This window comes from Sorex fumeus, unplaced genomic scaffold, assembly GCF_029834395.1.
Source record: "Sorex fumeus unplaced genomic scaffold, SorFum_2.1 ptg000083l, whole genome shotgun sequence".
Taxonomy (NCBI): Eukaryota; Metazoa; Chordata; class Mammalia; order Eulipotyphla; family Soricidae; genus Sorex; species Sorex fumeus.
Genome location: NW_026606140.1, coordinates 10,295,167 through 10,319,951, shown reverse-complemented (window position 1 = coordinate 10,319,951; position 24,785 = coordinate 10,295,167). Strand labels below are relative to the sequence as shown.

Sequence of the window (24,785 nt, the reverse complement as noted above, 5' to 3'; positions counted from 1 at the left end):
CAGGTGTGACCCTCGCAAAAGTAATTGGATATTGGGGGTCAGAGCAATAGTACAACGTGTAGGGCGCTTGCCTTGCATGTTGCCTACCAGGGTTAGATTCCCACCATCTCATCTGGTCCCCTGAGCACCACCAGGAGTGAATCCTGAGCATTGCTGGGGGTGGCCCAAAAACCTGTTGAGAATACAACAGCTAAAAGCCTTACATGTGCAAGCCCTGGGTATCCCACAAAAGACATGCATCCACGTTGACTCCTGTGTGGTATGTTTCAAAACCCAAAGAGTAAACATACTGCAAAGCACACCAAATATTTTGTAGACTTATACTTATCATTCTCCTCTTGTTACTGTTATTATAATACTCTTATCATCCAGAATCTGGCAAACTCCCTGTGGGGTATTCAATAAGCCAAAAACCAATAACAGCGATGGGATGGGTCTCATTCTCCTAAAACGTGGCACTTTCTAAAATGTCAGGGATAGGACGAAGAAAACGTTACAGGGTTTGCTCGACAAAGCCCATAACAACAAAAATAGTGATTCTCCTTTTAAACTGTAACATTCAGTCTCCGTAGAGACTGTCAAAAATTGCCAATGCCGACTATATTTCAAGTCGTCATGGCGGGGTATTGGGAAAAGTTTTCAATTAGCAATAATCGCGCCTCGGATAAACCTCATTGGCTACGATACTGCCACTGCGCAAAGCTGGAGAGCTGGGTTACACGCCCCCTTCCCCCACCGACGCCAACCGCCTTTACAGTGAGGGTGAGCGCCCGCTGGCATCTTCGTGAACGTGGTTTCCTTCCATTCGAGCAGTGACGTTTAAGGCCCTTGTGTGCCGGAGGCTTGTCGTTATCGATCATCTCTTGTCCAACACTCAGATTTTGGACGCACTGGAGAACGTTCGCTGGGGATGCTGGGGAATCGCATGCAAATCACCATGACGTCACAGACGAGCGCGTTGAGCTTCCTACTTAAAGTCACCGAGTGGCAGGGAAAAGGGAACGAGTCAAAAAAGCACAGAACGTGAAGAAAACCAGCTCCAAATAACGGGGGAGGAGTGCGAAAGTGGCCAGATACGAGGCTACATAAATATTTGATTGACTATAAGATGAAGATGACCAGCAACACTAACAAGAGAGAAACGATATCCGTGTCTGTTGCAGTTCCGAGAGAAGCAACGGCTGCTGTTGCAAGGTCTGTATAATACTAAAGCAAGCTTTTCTTTTAGAACAGAAATATTCAGTCTCCGTAGAGACTGTCAAAAATTGCCAATGCCGACTATATTTCAAGTCGTCACGGCGGGGTATTGGGAAAAGTTTTCAATTAGCAATAATCGCGCCTCGGATAAACCTCATTGGCTACGATACTGCCACTGCGCAAAGCTGCCGGATGTATCCCCCGCGCATCAGTCCCAGCGAGCCAGGCTCCCATTTCGGAAAGGCGGGTTTGCGTGCGCAGGACAAACCCTTGACCCTCGCTTGCTTCGAAATGATAATCCCACACCGCGACTTCTGCGGGAGGTGCGGGGTCTCTGACGACTTGACCGTCGGCTTTCAGTGCACTGCGTTTGGTTGAGGATGAAGCGGGGCATCATGGGAGGTAATGTTAATAGCCCAGAGAATGAATTGGGCGGAGAAACGGGGTGGGCGGTGCGCTGGGCTCCCTGGGTCGCCGAGCACTTGCCTCCCAGACAGTTCGGTTTGGTTTTATTTGGCTTTCGAGTCGCACCCTACGGTGTTTGGAGCCATTCGCGGGGGGTGGGGCGACGTGGGCCGTGCAGTGCCAGGGATCGAACCTAGGGCTCCCGCATGCGAAGCCTGTGCTCCAGCCCTTTGAGAAATCATCCTGTACTCCCTGTATTGAGTCTTTTGGGTCGCACCGCCAACTTACTCCAGAGATCACTCCTGGCGGGTTCGGGGGACCTTATGGGGTGCTGGGGATTGAAACCGGGTCGGGCACGTGCAAGGCAAGCGCCCTGTCGGCTGCTCTGTCATTCTGGCCTTACCCCTTCCCCTTTTAAAAAATTGCACTAGAGTTTTTTTTTTAATGTGATATAGATCACATAAAACATATATATAATAACATAACACACACACACATATATATATACACATATATATATATTAGGGGGTTGAGAGACAGTAGTGTAGGTAAAGCAAACCGGGATTTGAAACCCGCCCCACCCTCCTCGTCCCCTGACCCCCCAGCTACTTTCCCTGAAGGCCCACCAGGAGTGATCTCTAAGCCCTGAGCAAAAGCAAGACAAAAATAAAACATTGTAACTTTCCTTCTCCTCTAAACCGGGAACCACCTTGGATTCCCAGACTGAAACTTTGTATCCGTTGAACACTATCTTTCCTTTCCCCAGTCGCTCTATGCTACTTTGTGTTGTTTTGTTTTGGAGCCAGGCCCTGCGATGCCCAAGGGTTACTCCTGGCCCTGTGCCCGGGGATGACTCCTGGTGTGTTTGGGCGATCAAACCCCCGCCAGCCACGTGCAAGGCAAGCACCTTGGCCGCTGACCTCTCTCTCCAGACTCAAGAAAGCATGCTTCATCATCTCTTATGCAGTCCTGAATTTCCCATTTTACAGGTAACAAATAAAAACAACTTATTTCTTTGGGACGTAAGCCATAGTGTCCTGTGTTTCCTATCAGGCTCCACTAATGATACTAATTTCACTTAAAGAACTGGAGTAGCATATATCTGAAATTATTATTTGGGGGGAGGGACCCCACAAGAGGGGGATTTGGGGACCATGTGGTGCCTGGGGACCAAACCCTGGCTTCTAGCATGTGTGCAGCCACGGACCCTTGAATTAAAAGAAAACATTTTTTTCTTTTGGATTTTGGGCCACAACCAGGGTACTTAGAGGCCACTTCTGGCTCCATGCTCAGAGGCTTATGTATGATGTCAGGTCAGGAGTGAACTTGGGGGTGCCTGGCATAGAACCTGGGTCAGCCACAAAGCACCGTACCTCTTCTGCTAGCTCTGTGAACCTGAATTTTAAATGTTTTGCTTTGCGGTCGCATGTGGCACTGCTCAGGGCTGGCTTCTGGCTCTGGGATCACTCCTGGAGGTGCTGGAGGTCTGTATGGGGTGCTGGGGCTCAAACCTGGGTTGTCTGCATGAAAGGTCAAGTGCCCTGCTTTCTGCTCGACCTGCCTCTCCAGCCCCTGTCCACACCATCTTTTTTTTTCTTTTTGAAGTGGCAAAGGGATCAAATCCAGGATCTCAGATGTGCAAGTGAAGCTCTACTACAGAGCTACATTCAGAACCTGATTAGGTTCTCGCCGGCCATAAATTGATGTTACATTTAGGCAATGTTAGAAAATAGCGGTTCTCACATTAGAAACAACTGGAAAGTTTGCAAAGGGACCCTTAATTTCTAATTATTTGGGGGCCACACCATTCATGGGCATCTCTCCTGACCACTGAAATGAGCATCTTTGGGAATGACATCTGAGTATCGGATTTTTTTCCGGGGGGTGGGGATTTTTGGGTCACACACGGCAATGCTCAGGGGTTACTCCTGCCTCTGCACTCAGGAATTACTCCTGGCGGTGCTCAGGGGACCCTGTGGGATGCTGGGAATCGAACGTGGGTTGGCCACGTGCAAGGCAAACGCCCTACCCACTGTGCTATCGCTCCAGCCCCATAGTATCGGATTTTTTCACAAAATAAAAACACAAAATAAGGGGCCTGAATGATAGAACAGTGGGTAAGGTGCTGAACCTGCTTTGACACCCAGCACCTCATATCGTCTCCCAAGCCCTGCCAAGAGTGACCTCTGAGCACTGCAGGCACAGCCCCCAACCCCCCCCAAAATTAACAATAATAAATTGTTTTTCTTCTGGGTCACCCCGTCGATGTACAGGGGTTACTCCTGGTTCATGCACTCAGGAAATAGCCCTGGCAATGCTTAGGGGACAATATGGGATGCTGGGAATCAAACCTGGTTCGGCTGCGTGCAAGGCAAACTCCCTACTCACTGTGCTATCTCACTCCAGCCCCACAATAATAAAATTTTTAAATAAGAAATAAACTGGAATAGCTAAGTTAAACATATATACATATGTGTGTGTTTGTATGGAATTTAATTACATCGCAGTGAGTGGAAAAGATCTTAAACACTTAATTTCTATTTATTTTGGGGCCACACCATGTGGTGCTCAGGGGTTACTCCTGGCCAGTTTGTGGGACCCAATATGGACTGTCAGGGGTCGCACTCGGGTTGGCTGCATGCAAGGCAACCGCCCAACCCACTGTACCATTTCTCCAGCAACAACTCTTTTTAAGCTCCAGATTGAGACAGTGAATTCCTAAATTAGTGCTGTCTGACGGAGCATAATCCAAGCACTTCTCTCTCGAAAAGAAGCGGATTTGCTTGTTTGCCTGAGAGCACTTTGCCAACCCAAACTTCAGAGCGAGAGAAGGGGCACGACCTGAGAGCCCGGCTCCCTCGCGGTGGAACTGGAGGACTGTGGGATTTGTAGTTCCCCTCCTGCATACGCGGTTCCTGAACTACAACTCCCAAAGTGCAACTGTAGCCTAGTCAGTCTCCCCGTCCAGCGCTTGAAGTGTCCCTCAAACAGTGGAAGGTAAGTGTGTTCTGTGAGGGGGTCGCAGGTTTCTAGAAGTTGGGGGTCGCTTGTGAGGGACTTCGTGTCTCCTCACTGCCCCTTCGTGAGACCAGCCAGGGAGCAGCTGTTTCAACTGAGCCAGTTCGCTGCAGGGTTTGCAGAGCCCTTTGGTTCCAGGCATCCGGACAGCGTTGTTTTGCTGCTCACGCGTTGCTGTGGAATGTCAAGGAGAAATCAGGGGTCCCCAGCCTCGATCGGCAAAGCCCAGCAGAACATCATGTTCGCTTGAGACTTCTGCGTTATAGCAAATGATATGACAGCCTTGCTTCCACCTCTGGAGAAGCTGAGCGCAGAAGTAGACCGGCTCGTCAGGTCTGGGTGCTCTTTGCCCTGCCCAAGTGGCAGAGTTTGCAAGTGAGGGTCAACTAAGAGAATACGGAGGAAATTGCATTTTTTGTTCAGTGTGTACTTAATTACACAGAGAACATTTTGAAATGCCTGAAAAGTCTGAGAAACAAATTCTTCAGTGCCGGGCACCACTCGTGTCACTTTAAACATGCCTATGAAGAATTAAGATATGCCGGGTTTGTTTGTTTCTGTTCCACACCCGACTGCTCAGGACTCACTCCTGACAGGGCTCAGGGAATCATTCAGGGTCCTGAGGATCAAACCTCGTCAATCATATGCTAGGCACGTGCCCTACCATCTGGTATTATGTCTGCCCCCAAGATATATGCTGGTTTATTTTTTCCCCTTTTTTGGAGGGGGGTCACATATACCCAGCGATGCTCAGGCCTTATTCCTGGCTCTGTGCTCAGGGATCAATCCTGGCAGGCGCATGGGGCCATACGGGATGGCGGGGATCAAACCCGGGTCAGCTGTGTGCAAGGAAAATGCCCTCCCCGCTGTGCTGTCACTCAAGAGTAGATGTATGAAACTCACAGTCCCTTCAAGAGAGTAAGTATTAAGTAAAAACATAAACATATTCATCTTCTAGAGACAGTTTAGATGTAGTCATAGATGGAATAAAGAGCTGGTAAGAGATTTAAAGGATATCGGCATAAACCTGGATTTGATCCCTGGTACCACATGGTCCCCTTAGCGCTGCCAGGAGCGACACAGAGTGGGGAGGAGCACCTGGGCGTCACTGGGCATGCCTCAACACCATCGCCAATCAAATACAAAAAGGCCCAAGTATCACTGCTGTTGGATTTCAAATCCAAAAGTCCCCTCCATATTTTTCTTCTGGGTGGGAATTTATCTGGGTGAGTGTGTTTGTGCCTGGGATTAGTCCAGGGTCTCAAACACAGGAGTCACATATTGTACACCACGTTCTATCTCCCACCCCTGCAATTAATCTGGTGACAAAACTGTCCTGCTGACCTGTGCAGAGCTAGGATGGAAGTAGGGCAGCGTGGCTAAAAGGCCCCTGCAGGCAAGGGCCTTCCCTCCGTGTGGTCACTCGGGGTCCACCTTTGTTTCCCTTAAGAGCTTTGTCTGTCTCTCCCCAGGATGACCATGAATTTTGTGCCGACTCTGAAAGCCCCTGGCGGCTGCTGGTTGGTGCATGTCAGCCGGCAGTGCTCACGTGGCTCCCACGGGCTGTTTGTGCCCCCCAGTTCTCCTCCAGACCCCGAGAAAGTCAAAGAGTTGCAGCGCTTCGTCACCCTTTCCAAGAGGCTCCTCGTGATGACCGGGGCGGGCATCTCCACGGAGTCGGGGATCCCAGACTACAGGTCGGAAAAGGTGGGACTTTACGCCCGCACGGACCGGCGGCCCATCGAGCACCGGGATTTCCTCCAGAGCGCGCCCATCCGTCAGCGGTACTGGGCGAGAAACTTTGTGGGCTGGCCGCAGTTCTCCTCCCACCAGCCGAACCCCGCGCACCGGGCTCTGAGCCAGTGGGAGCGACTTGGGAAGCTGTACTGGCTGGTGACCCAAAATGTGGACGCCTTGCACACCAAGGCGGGAACTCAGCGCCTGACGGAGCTCCATGGATGCATGCACAGGTGCAGGCCGGGCTGAGATGTCTGGACAGGGACGGACACACACACACACTCACAACACAGAAGTGCAGGCCGGGCTGAGATGTCTGGACACACACACACACACACACACACACACACACACACACACCCAGGAAGTGCAGGACTGGCTATGGTCTTCGCAGGGCTTGAGAGAAGGGTTCAGGATACAGTTTTTTTTTTTTTCCCTTTTTGGTGGGTGCATCCCAATAGACTGAGTGAGGGATCAGGGAAGGGAAAATGGGAATGGGCTGAACACCCAGAAATGTGATGTTCGTAAGGTGCTCACTGCTTCGGACAGCTAGGACTCAATTCTGAGCTCCCCTGGGCAGTCTGAAGAGCTTGGTTGGGGTTGTGCCATTGAAGTATCAAGGGAGGTTGGGTGTTTGGCCAGCATCTCCTACCCCTTCAGGGCTGAAGGACCTGGGAGGAAATTGGCTCCCCAATACTGACTCTAATTTTCATTAGGGTCAAGAAGAGTCTCAGAAGGGCTGGAGCGATAGCACAGCGGGGAGGGCGTTTGCCTTGCACATGGCCAACCCGGGTTTGATTCCCAGCATCCCATATGGTCCCCTGAGCACCACCAGGAGTGATTCTTGAGTGCATGAGCCAGGAGTAACCCCTGTGCAAAGCCGGGTGTGACCCAAAAAGCAAAAAAAAAAAAAAGAAGAGTCTCAGGTGGGGCCCGAGAGATAGTATGTGAATAAGGTGTTTGCCTTGCATGCGGCCAACTCAGGTTCAACTCAGGCCCCCTGAGCCTGCCAGAAGTGATCTCTGAGTGTAGAGCCAGCCCTGAGCACAGCTGCATGTGGCCCCCCCCAAAAAAGATAAAAAGACAAACGGGGGGATCAGGGAAGTAACCTGAAGGACTGTGGTTCATACTTTGGGGCCAGGCTGTGCTCAGGGACAGTTCACTTAGGAGCGCGCTGGGGAGTGAGCCTGGCGCAGCTGGTCTCTACTCATCACCTCAGCGGCTCTGGAGCACACGCTTGCACGCGGGAGCCTGAGCGGCACAGGGCACCGACGACAGGTGTGCTAGGCTGCTAGAGCTTCTGGGGGGTAGGTGTGCAGACAAGAGCAGCTTGGCACGGGCTATTTGCGTATGCATTCGAACTGGTCAGTTGCCTGGTGACAGAATGAATACCTGTCCACTGTGTCCCTTCCCCCCATTTCACGCTTGGGGGTCACTCCGAGCAGTGCTTGGGGACCACTGTGGTGTGAGAGGCTGAGCCTGGGCCTCCCACATGCACGGCATGTGCTCAGCCAACTTAAGCTGTTTCTCTAGCCCTTTTTCTTTTTCCTTTTGGGTGGCGGGCATACTCAGAGTTGCTCCTAGCCCAATGCTCCTACCTCGCTACCAGTGGTGCTAAGAGCACCATATGCAGTGACGGGGATCGAACCAGAGTTTGTTGTGTGCAAGGCAAGAGCAGTAGCCCCTGGACTATCTCCCCAGCCTGGCTGTTTGTGCTTTCTCCCTTTGACTTGGGGGTGGCGCCAGGGAAGGAACTCAGGCCTTACTCGGGAGGAGTGTGTCTCTCGCTCAACCCCAGAAAACTTTCTGTCAGACAGAGCTTGAGACGGGCTTGGGTGTGACCGGGCAGAATGGAGAAAGAGGGCTAACAGCAGGGAACTTGCCAAGCCCAGGAGTCTCCTCTGAGGCGACGACAAGGAAGCCAGGCTGGAAAGGTTAGACCCAGAGCACCAGAAGCATCTGAAAACCAGGTTGTACAGTTTGAGTCTGTTGTGACCTAAATAATCATTAGTGGTTTCTGAGCAAGAAAACAATATGATAAAAATAGCATTCGAGGAGGGTTAGACAGGATTAGAACGAATGACTCAGGGAGGTCAGCCTGAAGGACCAGATTAAGATGTTGTCAGGGGAGTGAAAGGGAATGACGGCTGTGGGCCCAAGAGCCCAGTGCTTTTCTTTTTTTCTGTACTGGAGATCGAACCCAGGGCCTTACATGCGGGGCGAGTGCTGTGCTACTGAGCCACATCCCTAGTCCGCCTAATACAGAAGTTTTTCAGATGAACATTCAGACGTGCTCAGAAGAGAGTGGTCTAAGGCGACTCCCATTTGGCATCGCCCAGATTCCAAGACTGGATCAAGTCCACTTTATTCCTATTTGAGTCTCATCTGGCAGTGCTCAGGGCTTCTCCCTGGCTCTGTGCACAGGGATCACTCCTGGCAGAGTTCAGGGGGCCATATAGGATGCCGGAAATCAACCCTGGGTCAGCCATGTGCAAGGCAAGCGCCCTCTCCGCTGTACTCTCTGGCCTGGACTTTGTCCCTTTCTCTATTATTATAGTTTTAATAGATTTGGGATTAAACTGTCTGTGCTTGGGGTGGCAGCCTGGATAACTCCTGGTGCTGCCTGGAAGCCATAGGGTACTGGAGACTTAATAGTGGGGGTCCTGCTTGCCCCCATTTTTTTTTTTTTTTGCTTTTTGGGTCACTCCTGGCGATGCGCAGGGGTTACTTCTGGCTCGGCACTCAGGAATTACCCCTGGCAGTGCTCAGGGGACCATATGGGATGCTGGGAATCAAACCCGGGTTGGCCGTGTGCAAGGCAAACACCCTCCCTGCTGTGCTATCGCTCCAGCCCCTTGCCCCCATTCTCTTCATGCCTCTCAAATACATTCTTTGGTTTGAGGTGACAGCTGATGTAATTCCTCTGCAAGGTTGGGAGCAGAAGGAAGGAGAGCAACCGGGTGATAGCTTAAGAGGTCCTGGGAAGATACTCCTGGAGCTGGAACGCCGGGCTTAGGGAAACTGGGGTGCCCACAATGGTGCAGGGTGCCGGGGTCTTCGGCAGCTGGCTGAGGGGGGCTCCGCTTGGGTTCCAGGGTCCTCTGCCTGGCCTGTGGCGAACAGACGAGGCGTGAGGTGCTGCAGGCACGCTTTGAGGCCCTGAACCCCACCTGGAGCGCCGAGGCCCACGGCTTGGCCCCCGACGGTGACGTCTTTCTCACCGAGGAGCAAGTGCGGCGCTTCCGCGTGGCGCCGTGTGCCCGGTGTGGGGGGCCCCTGAAGCCGGACGTGGTTTTCTTCGGGGACACGGTGCAGCGGGACACGGTGGACTTCGTGCACAGGCGCGTGAGAGAGGCCGACTCGCTGCTGGTGGTGGGCTCGTCCCTGCAGGTACCTGGGCAGCGGCGGGAAGGTGCTCCTCCCAGGGGGCTCGCGCTGGGCACCCCAGCACACCAGCTGACCGGTGTCTCCTGTTCGCGCAGGTGTACTCTGGCTACAGGTTCATCCTCACCGCCCGGGAGCACAAGCTCCCCATTGCCATCCTGAACATCGGGCCCACGCGGTCGGATGCGCTGGCCTGCCTGAAGCTGGACTCCCGCTGCGGGGAGCTGTTGCCCTTGATCGATGCGCGCTGACCGTGGCCAAGCGCTCCTGCTCCCCTGGTGGGCCCGTCCTGCCCGCCGCCGCTCCAGGTACCTGTCTTCCCGCCCTCGCAGAGCTGCGTCCCGCGTCTCCTTCCCTTTTTTGTTCTTTGGTTGGGGGCCACACCTGGTGACACTTAGGGGTCACTCCTAGCGGGGCCCGGGGACTGAACCGCATGCAAGGCAAGCACCCTGACCGCTGTCTCTCTGGTCCCACGTCCTGGTTTCCAGTTGATGGGACGGAGTGGGGCACACGGACCAAATCTGGTCACGGTCACGGTCCTCCCGTTATTCATCGATTTGCTAGAGCGGGCACAGTAACATCTCCATAGTGAGACTTGTTACTGTGTTGGGCATATTGAATATATCACGGGGAGCTTGTCAGGCTCTGCCATGCGAGCAAGATACTCTCGGTAGCTTGCCAGGCTCTCCGAGAGGGGCGGAGGAATCGAACTTGGGTCGGCCATGTTGGCCACTTGCAAGGCAAACGCCTTACCCGCTGACCAAATCTGAGGATGATTTTTTCTTTTTTCCAGGTGGGGCAGGGCCATTCCTGGTGGTGACAGAGGCCAGACTGGTGGTGCCTGTGAGGTCTTACAAATCAGGTCCAACCAGGGTCTTGACCCACACAAGGCAAATGCTGTAACAGCGCCACATTCCCAGACCTTGAATTAATTAAAAAAAAAATAGAGCTGCAGAGATGGCCTGGCGGGTATCGGGCCCTGGTCTTGTAGGTGACCCAGGTTCGATCCCCAGCACCCTCTGGTTCTCGGAGTCCCGTGGGGAGTGATCCTTAAACACAGCTGGGTGTGGTGGCCCCAAAACAAAACAAAACAAAAATTGATCTGCATTATTAGTTTTATTATTATTAATTTTATTATTAAATTCACTATAGAGTGAATTTAAATCATTATGTTGTATACCTAAGATGAATGTCATACCTCAATAAAACAATTCTGGTATAAATCTTACTCTTTAAAAAATTTAATCAAGGACCTGGAGCGATAGCATAGGGGGTTGAAGGCACGTAGTTGCCTTTCAACCTTGAAGCTGATCCTGTTTTGATCCCTGGCACCAAATACGGCCTCCCAAGCACCCCCAGGAGTGACCCCTAAGCCCAGAACCAGGAGTAAGCCCCCTGAGCACAGCTGGTTGTGGTCACCCAAAATAACCAAAAAGATAACATCAAGCTGACCATTCTGGGATCTTCTGTGGGTTTTAGGGGGCAAGGGGGTCACATGTGTTGCTTATTCCCAGCTCAGTGTTCAGGGTTTGGGGCTCCACGGACTTGGTGCTGGGCGTGGAGCCTGGACCAGTAGTGTGCAAAGCTAGTGCTCTGAACATACTCATGGCATTCCATGACACCCTACTGTCCCGTAACAATGTACAGTGAGCATCTTATTTTTTTCTTTTTTGCTTTTTGGGTCACACCCAGCGATGATCAGGGGCTACTCCTGACTCTGCACTCAGGAATTACTCCCGGCAGTGCTTGGGGGACCATGTGGGATGCCGGGGATTGAACCTGGGTCAACTGCGTGCAAGGGAAATGTCCTGCCTGCTGTGCTATCGCTCCAGCCCTGAGCATCTTTAAATGAGCTCAACGCTGAGGGGGTTGGGAGTGAGTCTGCCCTGCTCCACTTGAGGCTGACATTGCCAGAGCCTTGTTTCATTTGCTTCCAGATCCCTCCGGATTCCTCCTGTTCACCTCTAATCAAAGCTCACTGAGTACCGCCTGCTCAAGGCAGTGAACCACCTGCTCAGGGCAGTGAACCGCCCTCTCTCCCAGCCCGAGCCGGCCCTCAGTTCAGATCCTCAGGCTGATGAAATCTGCTGTCCCCCCTCCCCCCAAAGGCTTTTCAAAGAAGCAGTTCCTCCGGACAGGAAACTGCTTTTGTTTCCTCTTTATCTCACCAGGTAGAAGAAAAGGCCCAGGAATCCATGCCAGAATGCTCTCTGGAGTGCTAACTTGAGCACGTCCTGAAAGGCTGGGGAGGCAGGGAGGGAGGGAAGAAGGAAGTAATTCGATTTACAGTTCCAAAGGACTCGGGGTCTAACTGCACCATTTTTATGCTGTTGATAAGATGAGCACTAAGGATGACTTTTTTTTTTTTCGGTTGTCCAAGGAATAAAAGAATTGTTTCCTACTAGCATACTAGATAGGTGGGCTGTGTTTATATTCTTTGCAGCAAGTTCAGAGAGCGGAGCTTTATGACACGGTTCTCTAAGGAGTTCTGCTTCATTTCAGCTGATGGAATGAGATACCTGCTTGGAACCCGGTCTGTAGAGAGGAAACTGAATTCCCAAGTGGGTTCTTAAATTGATTTGTTTCTGCTGAGAAAAGCAGCAAGGCTTGTTGGATTCCTTCTTCAGCAGAGAGAATCATTGTACCAGGCTAGAAAGCTTCCTGCACAACCTTATCAGAAAGTAAAGCAGAGAGGAGAATTCCATCCTATTCTGGGGTGTCTTTTGTCTAAAACCAGGACAAGCAATTCCGAGCCCATCCTGCCTCTGCCTAGGAAGATTTCAGTGAACAGGGATCATCCAAGACCTTGAAAAACAAGTTCTTTTCACCTACTTTGCTGTGTGCTTTGCTCAGTCATTAATTCTGAAGCAGTATCCAGCTGTAAATCACATTCTGACTTTTTTTTTTTTTGGCAGACATGGGTCCTAAAGGACTTTGAACTAGACTTTGCTCAAAGTACCCAGTCAGTACCGTAATTATAATCCAATATGGATCAAGCCATTCTTTTTCTTTTTGGCTTTTCATGTCACACCATGATGCTCAGGGGTTACTCATGGTTCTGCACTCCGGAATCACTCCCGGCAGTGCTTGAGGGACCATATGGGATACTGGGGCCCGAACCTGGGTTGGCTGTGTGTAAGCCCTGCCTGCTGTACTTTCGCTCCAGCCCCTACCAAGCCATTCCTAACCTACAAATCTCATGAACAGTTATTGACAGACACTGCATTAAGGTACTAAAGCTACAAAAAGTCTTGGGGCCGGAAAGAGAAGACAGAGAAGAAGGCGCTTGCCAGGAGTGATCCTGAGTGCAGTCAGGAGTGAGCCCTGAGCACTGTCAAGTGCAGCTCAAAAACCAAAAAATAAGGCTACAAAAAAATAAGACCGCTTATCCTCAAGTGGCTCATGAGAATGGGTTATTCTCTTTGAACTTTATTCTCTACCAGAATGTCTCCTACAGACATGTGTGCAATGACAGAATGAGAGCAGAATTTGGCTGCCGCCTCTTCTATTTTTGATGAGAACAAGATCACGTCTGACCTAAGGGGTCAGAGAGACAGTGCAGTGGTCAAGGTGCTCGCCTTGCATGTGGCTGATCCCAGTTCGATCCCTGGCACTCCATATGTTCCTCCCCGAGCACAGTTAAGGGTCACTCCTGAGCATAGAACCATGAACACTCCTAAGCACTGCTGGCTGGGGCCTAGTGCTTCTTTCTCCCAAACCCTACTCCTACCTACCCCGGGGGTGGGGGGTGGGAAACACCTCATCTACAGCCAGACTGTAGCTTCAAAGCCAGAAAAGACCCTCAGCCCAAGGAATAAAGGGATCGCAGTACTTTTTGGTTGGGGTATGGAGATTGAGCCCAGGGCCTCATACATTCAAAACCTCATACATTCCCACTGTGCCCCCATATTCTCCTTTTTTGGGGGTGGTGGGAAGGGGAGTTCCCACAAGATGCAGCTTTTCCCTTTCCAAATGAACAGTGCTTCTCATGAGCCTGAGACTGTCAGAAGAGTCCGAAGCAGACGATGCAGAAGCCAGCAGTGTTCCTGGCGAGGAGCCGAGGAAGGGTTCAAGTGTGGTGGGTGGTGGAGAGCAGGTGAGGCTGTCTGGTGGGGGGAGGCCGGTGTTTGAGGGGGGCCATAGGCTCTCGCCTCCTCGGCAGGATCTGTGAAGCCAAGACTTGAGGGCCTGGGCAATGTTTGTTTTGTTTCTATTTCTTCCTGAGTTGGAATTCTTTCCAAAAACTGTGTCTCAAGAGGAACGATATTTCCTGAAGCTGCTGCTTCTCGTGTCTCCTTCACATCCTTGGCTTTCTCACAGCACGATAACTAGACCACTCCTAGTGGCCTTGTGGAATCCCACATAATCCACTCATGGGCGTCACCAGCTTGCCACTACTCCGTGGTTTGAAGGACAGAAGTCAAGTGTGACTGTTCCTCCTAACTTCTCTCTTTGGCTTCCATGGTTCTGCTCTGTGCCAATTCAATTTTTTTGTATTTTCAGAGATCGAACTAGGTTTAGTCATATGCAAAGCAAAATGCCTTACTCCAGTACTATTTCTCTGGCTGCAAGTGTTCCTTCTTTTAATCTGTGATTATCTCACACCTCTCTCTCTATAGTGCTGGCTGGGCAAATTTTATCCAGCCCCTATATATATATGTATATTTTGGCTCTTGGGCCATACTGGGTGGTGTCCGGGGGCTACTCCCAGATCAGACCGCATGGTGCTGGGTACCCAACATGGGCCTCCTGCATGCGATGTAAGTGCTCCAGAATGTTCTCTCCAACTCTAAATGGTGTTTTGAGGGGCTAGAGTGATAGCACAGCGGGTAGGGGGTTTGCCTTGTATGCTGCTGACCTGGGTTCGATTCCCAGCATCCTATATGGTCCCCTGAGCACCACCAGGAGAGTAATTCCTGAGTGTGAAGCCAGGCGTAACCCCTGAGCATAGCTGGGTGTGACCCAAAAAAGCAGAAAAAAAATGTTGTTTTGAAATAATGAGGACCCAGAAGCTCTGAGAGGAGCCTCGATGTAACTTGCTCAGGGTCGCCCACAGTGATCAGGGCAATAATCAAAACTCCCTTTGTCCAATTTTGTGCAAAACTGCATGGGGGGGGTCATTGAGCAATTGGACACTCAGGTGGGAAACGGGGCAAGCATTTCACGCACGGGGGCAACCACACATGGCAAAACTACGACGTCCAGACCTGCAGGTTCCCGCTCTTTGTCCATCGTGAAGGTGGGGATGGGCGGATCCAAGTGTGACGCCACCAGCCGGAAGCTGCTGGGTCTGGGGGCGGCGGGGCTGTTTGCGGGGAAGGGCCCCGGGGAGACGAACACCGCCAGAAAGCTGCCCCGCAGCCTGGCCACGTGCTGGACCCTAGTTGTAAGCGAAACGCACCCATCTGCCCTTCCTGCGGGACGCTGGCTCGGGAGAGGGCGGAGGCTGCGTCGGGAAGCGCGCTGCGGCCGCCACCGTCCGGAGTCGCCTTGCTCGACCACTGCGCCTGCGCCGACGCGGCTCCACCCCGCCCCCGGCGAGAGAGGCGGGGCCTGAGCCGCAGGGCGGGAGCGGGACACCGGCTCACCAATAGCAAGGCGGAACGGGGACCACGGGCTCACAAGAGGCCCAATCGCAGCTCCTTTTCGGAAATGCCCCGCGTTCGGCCTGGCTCGGAGAGAGGGCTTGCGTTGCACACGGAGGGTCACGTGACTTGAAAAAGTAAATACGGCCACGTGGTTTCGCCTTGTCTTGGGAAATCTCTGTGGCCCCGGGTATCTCCTGGAACCTTATGGAATGTGCATGGCAGCGAAAAGGGACCGTGGCTGCTGGGAGATAATCTTGCTTTCAGTTACTGTAGGTTCAGTTAATTCATTCATTTAAGTCAGTGCGCATTTTTTCTCTCTTCCAATACCAGGGATAATGAAAGAAGTGGATTTTTATGTGAGAGCATATTCTTAGGACTCTGCTATATAACCTTTAGTCCTTTTATGGTTGATTTGTTTTTTGTTTCTTTTGGGGGAGCTTTGGAACCACACCTGGCGATGCTCAGGGGATACTTCTGGCTCTTCATTCAGAAATCACTCCTGGTGGTGCTCAGGGGATTAGAGCATGCTGGGGATCGAACTCAGGTCAGCCGCGTGCAAGGCAACCGCCCTCCTCGCTGTACTATCACTCCGGCTCCTCCTTTTATGGTTGAAAGACAGGAAGAAAAGAGTGAAAGAGGAAGGAAGGAAAACAATGTGACGTTTTGTTCCCAAAATATTGGAAATAGGCAACAATCTCTTAAAACCGAATTATGCCCCATCATCCATAGATAAGAGTGATGCTACTGAAGAGCTTGTTTGAACGTAAGGCATTAAGATATGGAATATTTATTATTTCTTTGGCTTTTGGGTCACACTTCTCTATGCTTGAGACTCCTGACCCAGTGCTCAGGGGTCCACATTCAGTGCCACGGATCAAATCTAGGTCAACTGCTTGCAAGGCAAGTGTTTTACCTTCTGTATTATTTCTCTGACCCCACGATGTGAAATATTTTTAGCACAGCGAAGTGTGAGTAGTCCAATAAGAAGGTGATTGCCTTGTGTGCAACTGACCTTGCTTCAATCCCTAGCACCAATATGGTCCCCAGACCCCCACCAGAAGTGATTTCTGAGCACAGAATCAGGAGAAAGCCCTGAGGACCGCTGGGTGAGAACAAAGAAAGAATTAGAATCTGGGGCTGGAGATATGGCTCAACGGTAGAGAATTTACCTTGCATGTGTGAAGACCTGAATCTGAATTTCAATATCTATGGCTCTTGAACACTGAACATAGAGCATCCCGAGTGTGGCTCCACACTCCGCCAATAAAAAAAGAAAAAAGAATCAGAAGTTTCTGAGAGGGGTTGGAGCGATAGCACAGCGGGTAGGGCGTTTGCCTTGCATGCGGCCAACCTGGGTTCGATTCCCAGCATCCTATATGGTCCCCTGAGCACCACCAGGAGTAATTCCTGAGTGCAGAGCCAGGAGTAACCCCTATGCATTGCCAAGTGTGACCCCCCCCAAAAAAAGAAGAAGCTTCTGAGAATGTAGCTGGGTGGTACAGCACAACTTTTGCATATATGTGACCCTAGACTTGATCCCTGAACACACATATACAAAGTGGAGATTATTCAAAGTTTATTGCATTTGATGACTACAAATGTGAAAATGGGAAAATAAGTGTGTTGAAGCCTTTTAACTATTTGAAAAAGAAAAGAGTTGTGGGGGTCAGAGAGCTGGTATGAGGTTAAGTTGCTTGCCTTGGGGGTCAGAGAAGTAGTATAATAGGTTAAGACACTTGCCTCCTACACAGCGAACCTGGGTTCAATCCTCACACCTCATATGGTCCCCCAAGTCCACCATGAGTGATGCCTGAGCACAGAGCCTGGAGTAAGTCCTGAGCACAGCCAGGGATATCACAGACTGCCACCCACCCAGTAAAACAGCTGCTTGCTTTGCATACGGCCAACTGAAGTTCAAAGCCCATCACAATGCAAGGCTTCCCCTATCAGGAGTCACTCTTGATCACAGACCAAAGAAAAGGCCCTCCCTGAGAACCTTCAGATGTGGCCCAAAATAAGGCAAGAGAAATAGACAGAGAGTCATAGAAAATCCATTTGAAAAATGTAGGCAGATGGACGGAGAGGGAAGATGGCTCAAAGGACTGGAGTGCATGCTTGGCACGGATGCACTCACTTGGAAGCCCCAATTCAGATTCTCTGCCACTTAATAAATGCAGAACTTTGGGCAGGTGCCTCTCTGCTTAGGAAAATAAGCAAGAGAAGGTGGAACTAGAGTTCCAACTTCGAAAGGTTATGCAGGGAAGGATACTGGGAACATTGGTGGTGGAGAATGGGTACTGCTGGAGGGATGGGTACCTGAACATTGTATGAATGAAACGTCATCTTGAAAGTTTGTAAGTCTGTAACTACCTCACGGTGATTCATTAAAATAACATTTTTTTTGCTTAGTTTTTTTTTTAATTTGGTTCCTTTAGCCAGAAGTCATTCATGAGGTTTTCCCAATGGGAAAATGTATGGGTTGTTTCTTCCAAATGAAATAGCCATTCTTGGTGCAGTTCCAGAACAGCTAACAGATCACAGGAAGACAGTTCTTTGGGCCCTTGTTTGAATAGAATAACATTTTAAAAGAATTTTTAAAAAAGGTATGCAGAGGACTTAGCAACACAAAGCCATGTGACAGAATAAACAGCAGTAGATGGTGGTGGTGGATCAGTTTCAGGTTGCATGCAGAGGCCCTCCCGTTGATCATCGATTTGCTCGAGCGGGCCCAGTAACGTCTCCATTGGAGACTTTGTTGTTACTGTGTTTGGCATATCGAATACGTCACGGGGAGCTTGCCAGGCTCTGCCGTGCGGGCGAGATACTCTCTCTCTCTCTCGAGTATACTCTCGGTAGCTTGCAGGGCTCTCCGAGAGGGGCGGAGGAATTGAACTCGGGTCGGCCATGTTGACTGCATGCAAGGCAAACGCCCTACCGCTGTGCTATCGCTCCAGCCAGAATAATAGTACAGCAGGTAGGGTGTTTGCCTTGCCCAAGGCAGACATTTCTTTCCCCTAGCTGACAGGAGTGATCCCTGAGTGCAGAGCCAGGAAAGAACTCAGAGTAGAACTGGGTGTGCCCTGAAAACCAACCAACCAAGAAAGACTGAAAGAAACGAGTCATCCAAATGACAAGAGATTTGTCGTGTTCAGGAGACAAGACTAAGCCATCTCCAAACACAAGGTCTTTCAACAGATTCTTGTTGCGGGGAAGGGAAACACAGGAGGCAGGCAGAATCCTCTCTCCAGAGGCGACGCTCATTTCTTACAGTACTGATTTCTGTTCAGGTTCTTGTATTTCTTGTCATATGGGGTCTTGGAAAAGCACATGGCAGCAGCACGGTCACAATGGCAGAGGAAATTCTCGCAAGCATTGTTCTTGCCTGGAAAGAACAAGAGGAAGAGAACTGAGCAGGAGGGAGGAACCCACCTGCTGTACAGGGCAGGCGCAGGAGAGTTAACTGCAGAAATCTGATAAACAATTTCCGCTGCAAAGTTAGGGTTAATAGAGTTACTGAATCAAAGCACAGGAATGACAGCTGCACAATCAAAGCGACTTTTGGGACAGTGACTAAAAGTGTGTTGCTTATGTGAAACCTAGATGGAACTCGACAGTCTGTGCCTCCCCAGGTGGTCACAGGTGAGGCTGCGCAAACTCCCTTGGGAAAGTCTGTCGCCAAAGGGGCTCACTGCCTCCAGACCCATTAGCCACAGAGTGTTGATCAGATGGGCAAGGAATTGTAAAGTGCAGGAAACAGTAAAACATATACTCAAGGCACAGCATCGTACATTTCCTCCTCCTTCTCCCCCCCCTCCTCTTCCTCCTCCTCCTCCACCACCTCCTCCTCCTTCTCCTCCTCCTCCTCCTCCTCCTCCCTCCCTCCATCCCTCCCGCCCTCCCCAGATGTGGCTCTGAGGTCAGGGATCTCTCCTTGTGGAGCTCAGAGGGCCTTATGTGGTGATGCTGGGGATTATGCCGGGGCAACCACATGTAAAACAAACTCCCTACACGCGGTCCTGTCTCTCTAGTCTCAGGTGTTGCTTCCAGGTTCAATCCCAGGCACCCTGTGTGGTCTCCTGAGCCCTACCCAGAGTGATCCTTGAGTACACAGCCAGGAGTAAGCCCTGAACACTGCTGACTACGGCCCCAAGTCAAAACAAAACAAAACAAAACACCAATGCCAGGGCAAGAAAGATAGTACAGGAAGTAAGGTGCTTGTCCTCATGCTACTGTCTATGGTCCGATCCCCCACACCACATACGGCCACCTGAGGATCACCGGGAGACACTCCTGATGAGCAGCGGGAGGGAGATGTGTCCCCAAACAAAACAAATACCCAAACACCTGCCTAGCAATGTGGCTTAGTGGCAGAGAACCTGCCTTGTGGGCAGGAGGTTTTGAGTTTGACCCCTGTTGCAACCCCATATCCCCGGGTGGCATCCCTCTGCCCCTGACTCCAAGAGACCCCAGTCATAACAGTAGTCATAGCCACTAGCCACATGGAGAGGAGAGCAGAGAAGAGAAGAAAAGGAAGAAGACAGACACCAGCCCTTGCCAAGGTAGTGCCTGGGCAAGTGACTCGGTCTTCCGGGGCTGAGTTTCCTCCCCTGTCAGTGGGGGCAACAGCAGTGTCTACCCGCGAGACCGTTTCAGGGCCAGAGGGGACCCAGCACCTAGGGAACCGCGGAACCATAGCTGAGAGGGGGCTGCCCACTTTGCGAATCGCAGTGATGCCACCCCAAGCCTGCCAGGGTCAACTAGAAGGAGGTAAACTTACTGCTGCAGGTGACCTCGGACTTGGTGCACGAGTAGGAGTACCACTTGAAGTAGGGGTGTTCCAGGACAGAGCTGCAGTGTCCCAGCTTTACTGCTTGGCCGTAGCAGTCGTCATGTGTCTGGCAGCACCTGGAGAGGGGGGAGAGTCAGTCAGCCCTCGCTGTCCCAGGGACGGGTGACGCGGCCCAGGAGACGCCGGTCCTTTGGCTCGAAACAATGGCACTTCAGCCCGTTTGCGGAAGACAACTTAACAACTGGTTGTAGGAAACTCTCCTGGCTCTAGTCGTGAGCAGCGCCAGGGGACAGCTGAATGGGCGCCGCCTCTCTGTTTTGCAACGTTTCGCCTCTAGAGGGCAGCAGCGACCACTGCCTCGGAGCTCGGACTCTGCTTTCATCCCGGGTAGTGCTTCTATTTTTATTATTGATTTTTTTTTTAAAAAAAGCTTTTTTCGCTTTTTTTGGGGTCACACTCAGCAATGCTCGGGTTATTCCTGGATCTGCACTCAGGAATTACTCCTGGTGGCGCTTGGGGACTATATGGATGCCAGGGATTGAACCTGTGCAAGGGAAATGACACACCCTCTATCACTCCAGACCTTGTCACTTGTCACTTGTCACTTGTCACTGTGCAGTTCCTCCAACAACTAGGAGTTCACTCCAGACACAGGGCGCTCTCCCCGTTTTCATGTTTCTTTGTTTCATGTTTCCCCCTCCCAGGACCAGGGACTCAAAGAGGGGGTCTCAGGATTCTGACAAGTTTCTGACAATGTTTCTGACAAGAAGTGAATAACTGTGCTAACGTCCCAAATGTGCCTGCTTCCTCTCAGTGCTCCCCCGGGAGCTCCCTGCAGTGGACCTGCCTCATACCGTGGGCTCGCCCCCCGCCCCCCCCCACTCACCTGTCCAGTTCGTCCACGGGGGTGCCGTATCCGCCCACGCCACAGTAGCAGCCGTACTTGTTAAATTTCAGAGGGTTCATGCTAGGGATCAGGCACGAGATCATTTTGCCGAACTGCGGAATACTTTGTGCGTTGAGGGTGCTGAGACAGTCCACTGTAGTGGCCACTGCAAAAGGGCAGGGAGAGCTGAAATCCCTCCTGGCGGGCTCTGCTGGTGCCTCACACACCCCGCTGCCTGCTTCCCCCTCAGCCCTCTGCACCTTGCAGCAGCAGAGAGCAGAATCTGGCAAAGTGAGCAGATTTCTCCCCTCTCTTTGTTATGATTTTGGATTTTGGCCACATCTGCCTATTCTCAGGGTTTACTTCTGGCACTATGCTTAGGACTCACTTCTGGTGGGCTCAGGGGACTAAAGGATGCCAGAGATTGAATCCAGGTTGGCTGAAGCAAGGCCATGCCCAAATCAGTGAACTATGGGTCCAGTTCAAAATTAGAAGAGACCACTGTACTGTCCACTTTTAAAAGTTCATCCACTTTCCTTCGCAGTTCCTCCAACAACTAGGAGTTCACTCCAGACACAGGACGCTCTCCCCGTTTTCATGTTTCTTTGTTTCATGTTTCCCTCTCCCAGGACCAGCGACTCAAGAGGGGGGTCTCAGGATTCTGAGACTCTGGAGTCAATGGGGTCAGACGTCTGGAAGGTAAACGAATGGGATCATCATTAGACTAACGGAGCGTCTCCCTGGCACGAACTTGAGGCCCCAAAATTAAGACTGATAAGTGACAAGGATAACGATAAGTCCCCTCCGCCTGCAGTGACCGCCCAAGCCCAGCCCCGCGGCCAGGGGGAGCAGGGCACTGGCCCCTGCCTCCCTCAAGAGAAGCCGCCAGGAAGCGCTTTGGGGGTCACCCGTGGCTTCGCCTCCAGCCTGGCCCCTTCTCTCTCTGGCCGGCCGCTCCCTGTGAGTCAGACTCCAGGCACAGGCGGGAGGCGGCTGGGGGCTGCAGCCTGTGGGGGCAGAGGCCCCACCTGGGAGCTGAGGCTGAGTGGCCTGCCCCCGGGGCATCTCTAGCTCCCCTGCAGCCCACCTGCTCTTGGCAGAGGACACAGGGCCCGGGAGGGGAGGGGGGTTCCGAGCACTGGGAGCGCCTCCCTCTGAGTGGCCAGTGGCCAGTCTCTGCCCAGCCTGGGGCCATGGGGGCTCAGCTGCCTCCAGTCTGAGGGGAGGATGAATGACTAAAGGCTGCCTGGAGGAGGCGGGATTTGGGTTCCAGTGTGTGTGCCTCCCCTCACTCACTCCAGACACAGGGCGCTCTCCCCGCTCCACAGTCAGACTCTCTGGAATCCTGGGGACCCCACTAGATGTTGGAGGAGCAGGAAGGATCAGGAAGACACAAGGTCAGAGCTGCCGAGAACTTGACCAAGTCCAGGAGGTGGAGAGAGCAGAGGGGCTCTCTCAGCTGGGGCGCGTCTGCCTTCTGAGGGCTTAGCTGGGGTTCAGGATGAAGGTAAACTGTGCCTGAGAGGGGGACTTCAGGGAACCCCAAGATAGAATTTTTTTCCTCTTTGGGTCACACCCAGCAATGCACAGGGGTTACTTCTGGCTCACGCACTCAGGAGTTACTCCTGGCGGTGCTCAGGGGACCATATGGGATGCTGGGAATCGAACCCGGGTCAGCCATGTGCAAGGCAAGCGCCCTACCCGCTGTGCTATCGCTCCAGTCCCAAGAAAGAATTTTTTAAGTGGTTTTATTTTCTGAAGTGTTTGTTTGTTTGTTTGGGGCCACACCTGAGGTTGCGCAGGGCTTTCTCCATGCCGGGCACCAGAAATCACGCCTGGCAGAGTTTGAGGGATGGAGTTCTAGGATGGACTCCGGTCAGTGGGTGCAACCTACTGCACTATCCCTCTGGCACCCAGTATATTTTTTGTTTAGCTTTGATTTTGATTTTTGGGCCATATTCAGTGACACTCAAGGATCACTTCTACCTGGTGGTGCTCAGGGGACCATCGATGGCACCAGAAATTAAATCAGGTTGGCAACTTTCTAGGTCAAGAGCCTTCCCCACTGTACTATTCCCCAACCTGAATTATTTATCTATTTTGTTTTGTGTTGAAAGCTAAATTCCAGAATCTGGAGCCAAAAGGTGGAATGCTGCCCTGGGGGGCACAGCCAGGTGTGAGACATCCTAGGGAATTTCCCCTGAAGCTGCCTTTAACCAAACCTGAGTGTATGTTTGACCCACCATCTCTGATATGCAAAAGTCTAATCCAAATAAAAATGCTTGTTATTCTTTCAATGTTACTGGTTCTAAGTGACACCTAGAGGAAGCTGAGGACAGGCTCTCATCCCAGAGTCGCTTAGATCCTGATGCCGTGCTGTGTCTGTCTTATTCTGTCTTTTTTTTTCCTTTTTGTATGCTATCGCTCCAGCCCCTCTGTTTCTTTTCTTAATTCTTGCGGTGCCCGTGCTTCAGACTTGCTCACCCTGGGCTGGTCCCCAGTCATTTTAGGGCCACACCTGAAGGTTTTCAGGGTTTCCCTTACTGCACTCAGGGATCACTCTTGGCAGGCACTAGAGAACATATGGGGTGTTGCGGATTGAATTCTATTATCTCGCTCTACTATCACCCAGGCCCCCTGAATGTAAATATTTACATTTTATTTTTTTGGGCCACACTCAGCAGTGCTCAGGGCCTATTCATGGCTCTGTGCTCAGAAATCACTTCTAGCAGTGCTAAGAACCATATGGGATGTCAAGGATCGAATCTGAATCTGCCACATGTGAGGCATGCATCGTGCCCGCTGTACTATCTTTCCAGCCACATCATTTAATTTTAGGGGGCTGGAGAGATAGTACAGCAGGTAGGGCACTTGCCTGGCACACAGCCAACCTGGGTTTGGTCGGTTTGGTTCTCAGCATACTATATGGCTCCCCGAGTTAGCCAGGAGTAATTTCTTTCTTTCTTTCTTTTTTTTTTTTTTTTGGGCCACACCGGTGATGCACAGGGGTTACTCCTGGCTCATGCACTCAGGAATTACTCCTGGTGGTGCTCGGAGGACCATATGGGATGCTGGGAATCGAACCCGGATAGGCCAGGTGCAAGGCAAACACCCTACCCGCTGTGCTATCGCTCCCCCCCCAGGAGTAATTTCTGAGTGCAGAGCCTGGGGTCACCCCATTGCCAGTAGGCCCCCAAATCTTTAAAATTCATTTATTTTTAGGCGAACTACCCATTGATTCTTAGGAGTCCTCAGAGTTTCGACTAGGAATACCCCGCCGGGGTTGGTGCTCTGGCCTGGAGATTGTTGCTGCTCAAGCCCTGTATACTCAGGGCCACCACGGGCCACTCCTGGCAGGGATGGAGGGGGAGGGGTGCCACGACGGGACTCGGAGCCTCATGCACACCAGCCTGTGCTCCAACCCTTTTTTTTTTTAATTTTTGGGTCACACCCAGCGATGCACAGGGGTTACTCCTGGCCCTGCACTCAGGAATTACTCCTGGCGGTAGCTCAGGGGACCATATGGGATGCTGGGAATCGAACCCGGGTCGGCTGCGTCCCTCTCCACTGTGCTATCACTCCAGCCCCTGCTCCAACCCTTTGACTGTCTCCCTGAGCCCACATACACATTGGTAGGCCTCAGGGGAGCCCCAAGTAAGGGCCTCGGCTCTGTCTCCTGTAATGGGGTCCCCTTCCAGAGCAGGCAGCAATTAGCTGCACCCGGGTGGAGGTGGGGGGGTCTCCTACCTGTGAACAAGGCGGCCAGTACGAGCAGCTTCAT

The 24,785-nt window shown here is 51.8% G+C and overlaps 2 protein-coding genes and 2 non-coding genes across 4 annotated transcripts; 1 reads left to right on the top strand and 3 right to left on the bottom strand.

Moving 5' to 3' along the window:
- Window positions 1–563: 563 nt before the first annotated feature.
- LOC130039213 (U4 spliceosomal RNA) lies at window positions 564–704 on the bottom strand. The gene has a single exon (XR_008794852.1). It is a non-coding gene; the product is annotated as a U4 spliceosomal RNA (small nuclear RNA).
- A 539-nt stretch (window positions 705–1,243) lies between these two features.
- LOC130039214 (U4 spliceosomal RNA) lies at window positions 1,244–1,384 on the bottom strand. The gene has a single exon (XR_008794853.1). It is a non-coding gene; the product is annotated as a U4 spliceosomal RNA (small nuclear RNA).
- Window positions 1,385–6,093: 4,709 nt separating this feature from the next.
- On the top strand, window positions 6,094–12,125 carry SIRT4 (sirtuin 4). Its single transcript, XM_056131048.1, has 4 exons — window positions 6,094–6,590; window positions 9,453–9,747; window positions 9,840–10,049; window positions 11,679–12,125. Exons 1-3 carry the CDS (start codon window positions 6,094–6,096, stop codon window positions 9,990–9,992), a joined length of 945 nt encoding a protein of 314 aa, XP_055987023.1. The 3' UTR covers window positions 9,993–10,049; window positions 11,679–12,125.
- A 6,461-nt stretch (window positions 12,126–18,586) lies between these two features.
- On the bottom strand, window positions 18,587–24,785 carry LOC130039195 (phospholipase A2, minor isoenzyme-like). The gene is made up of 4 exons (XM_056131055.1): window positions 24,752–24,785; window positions 21,005–21,158; window positions 20,107–20,234; window positions 18,587–18,711 (listed from the first exon to the last, which is right to left on the bottom strand). Exons 1-4 carry the CDS (start codon window positions 24,783–24,785, stop codon window positions 18,587–18,589), a joined length of 441 nt encoding a protein of 146 aa, XP_055987030.1.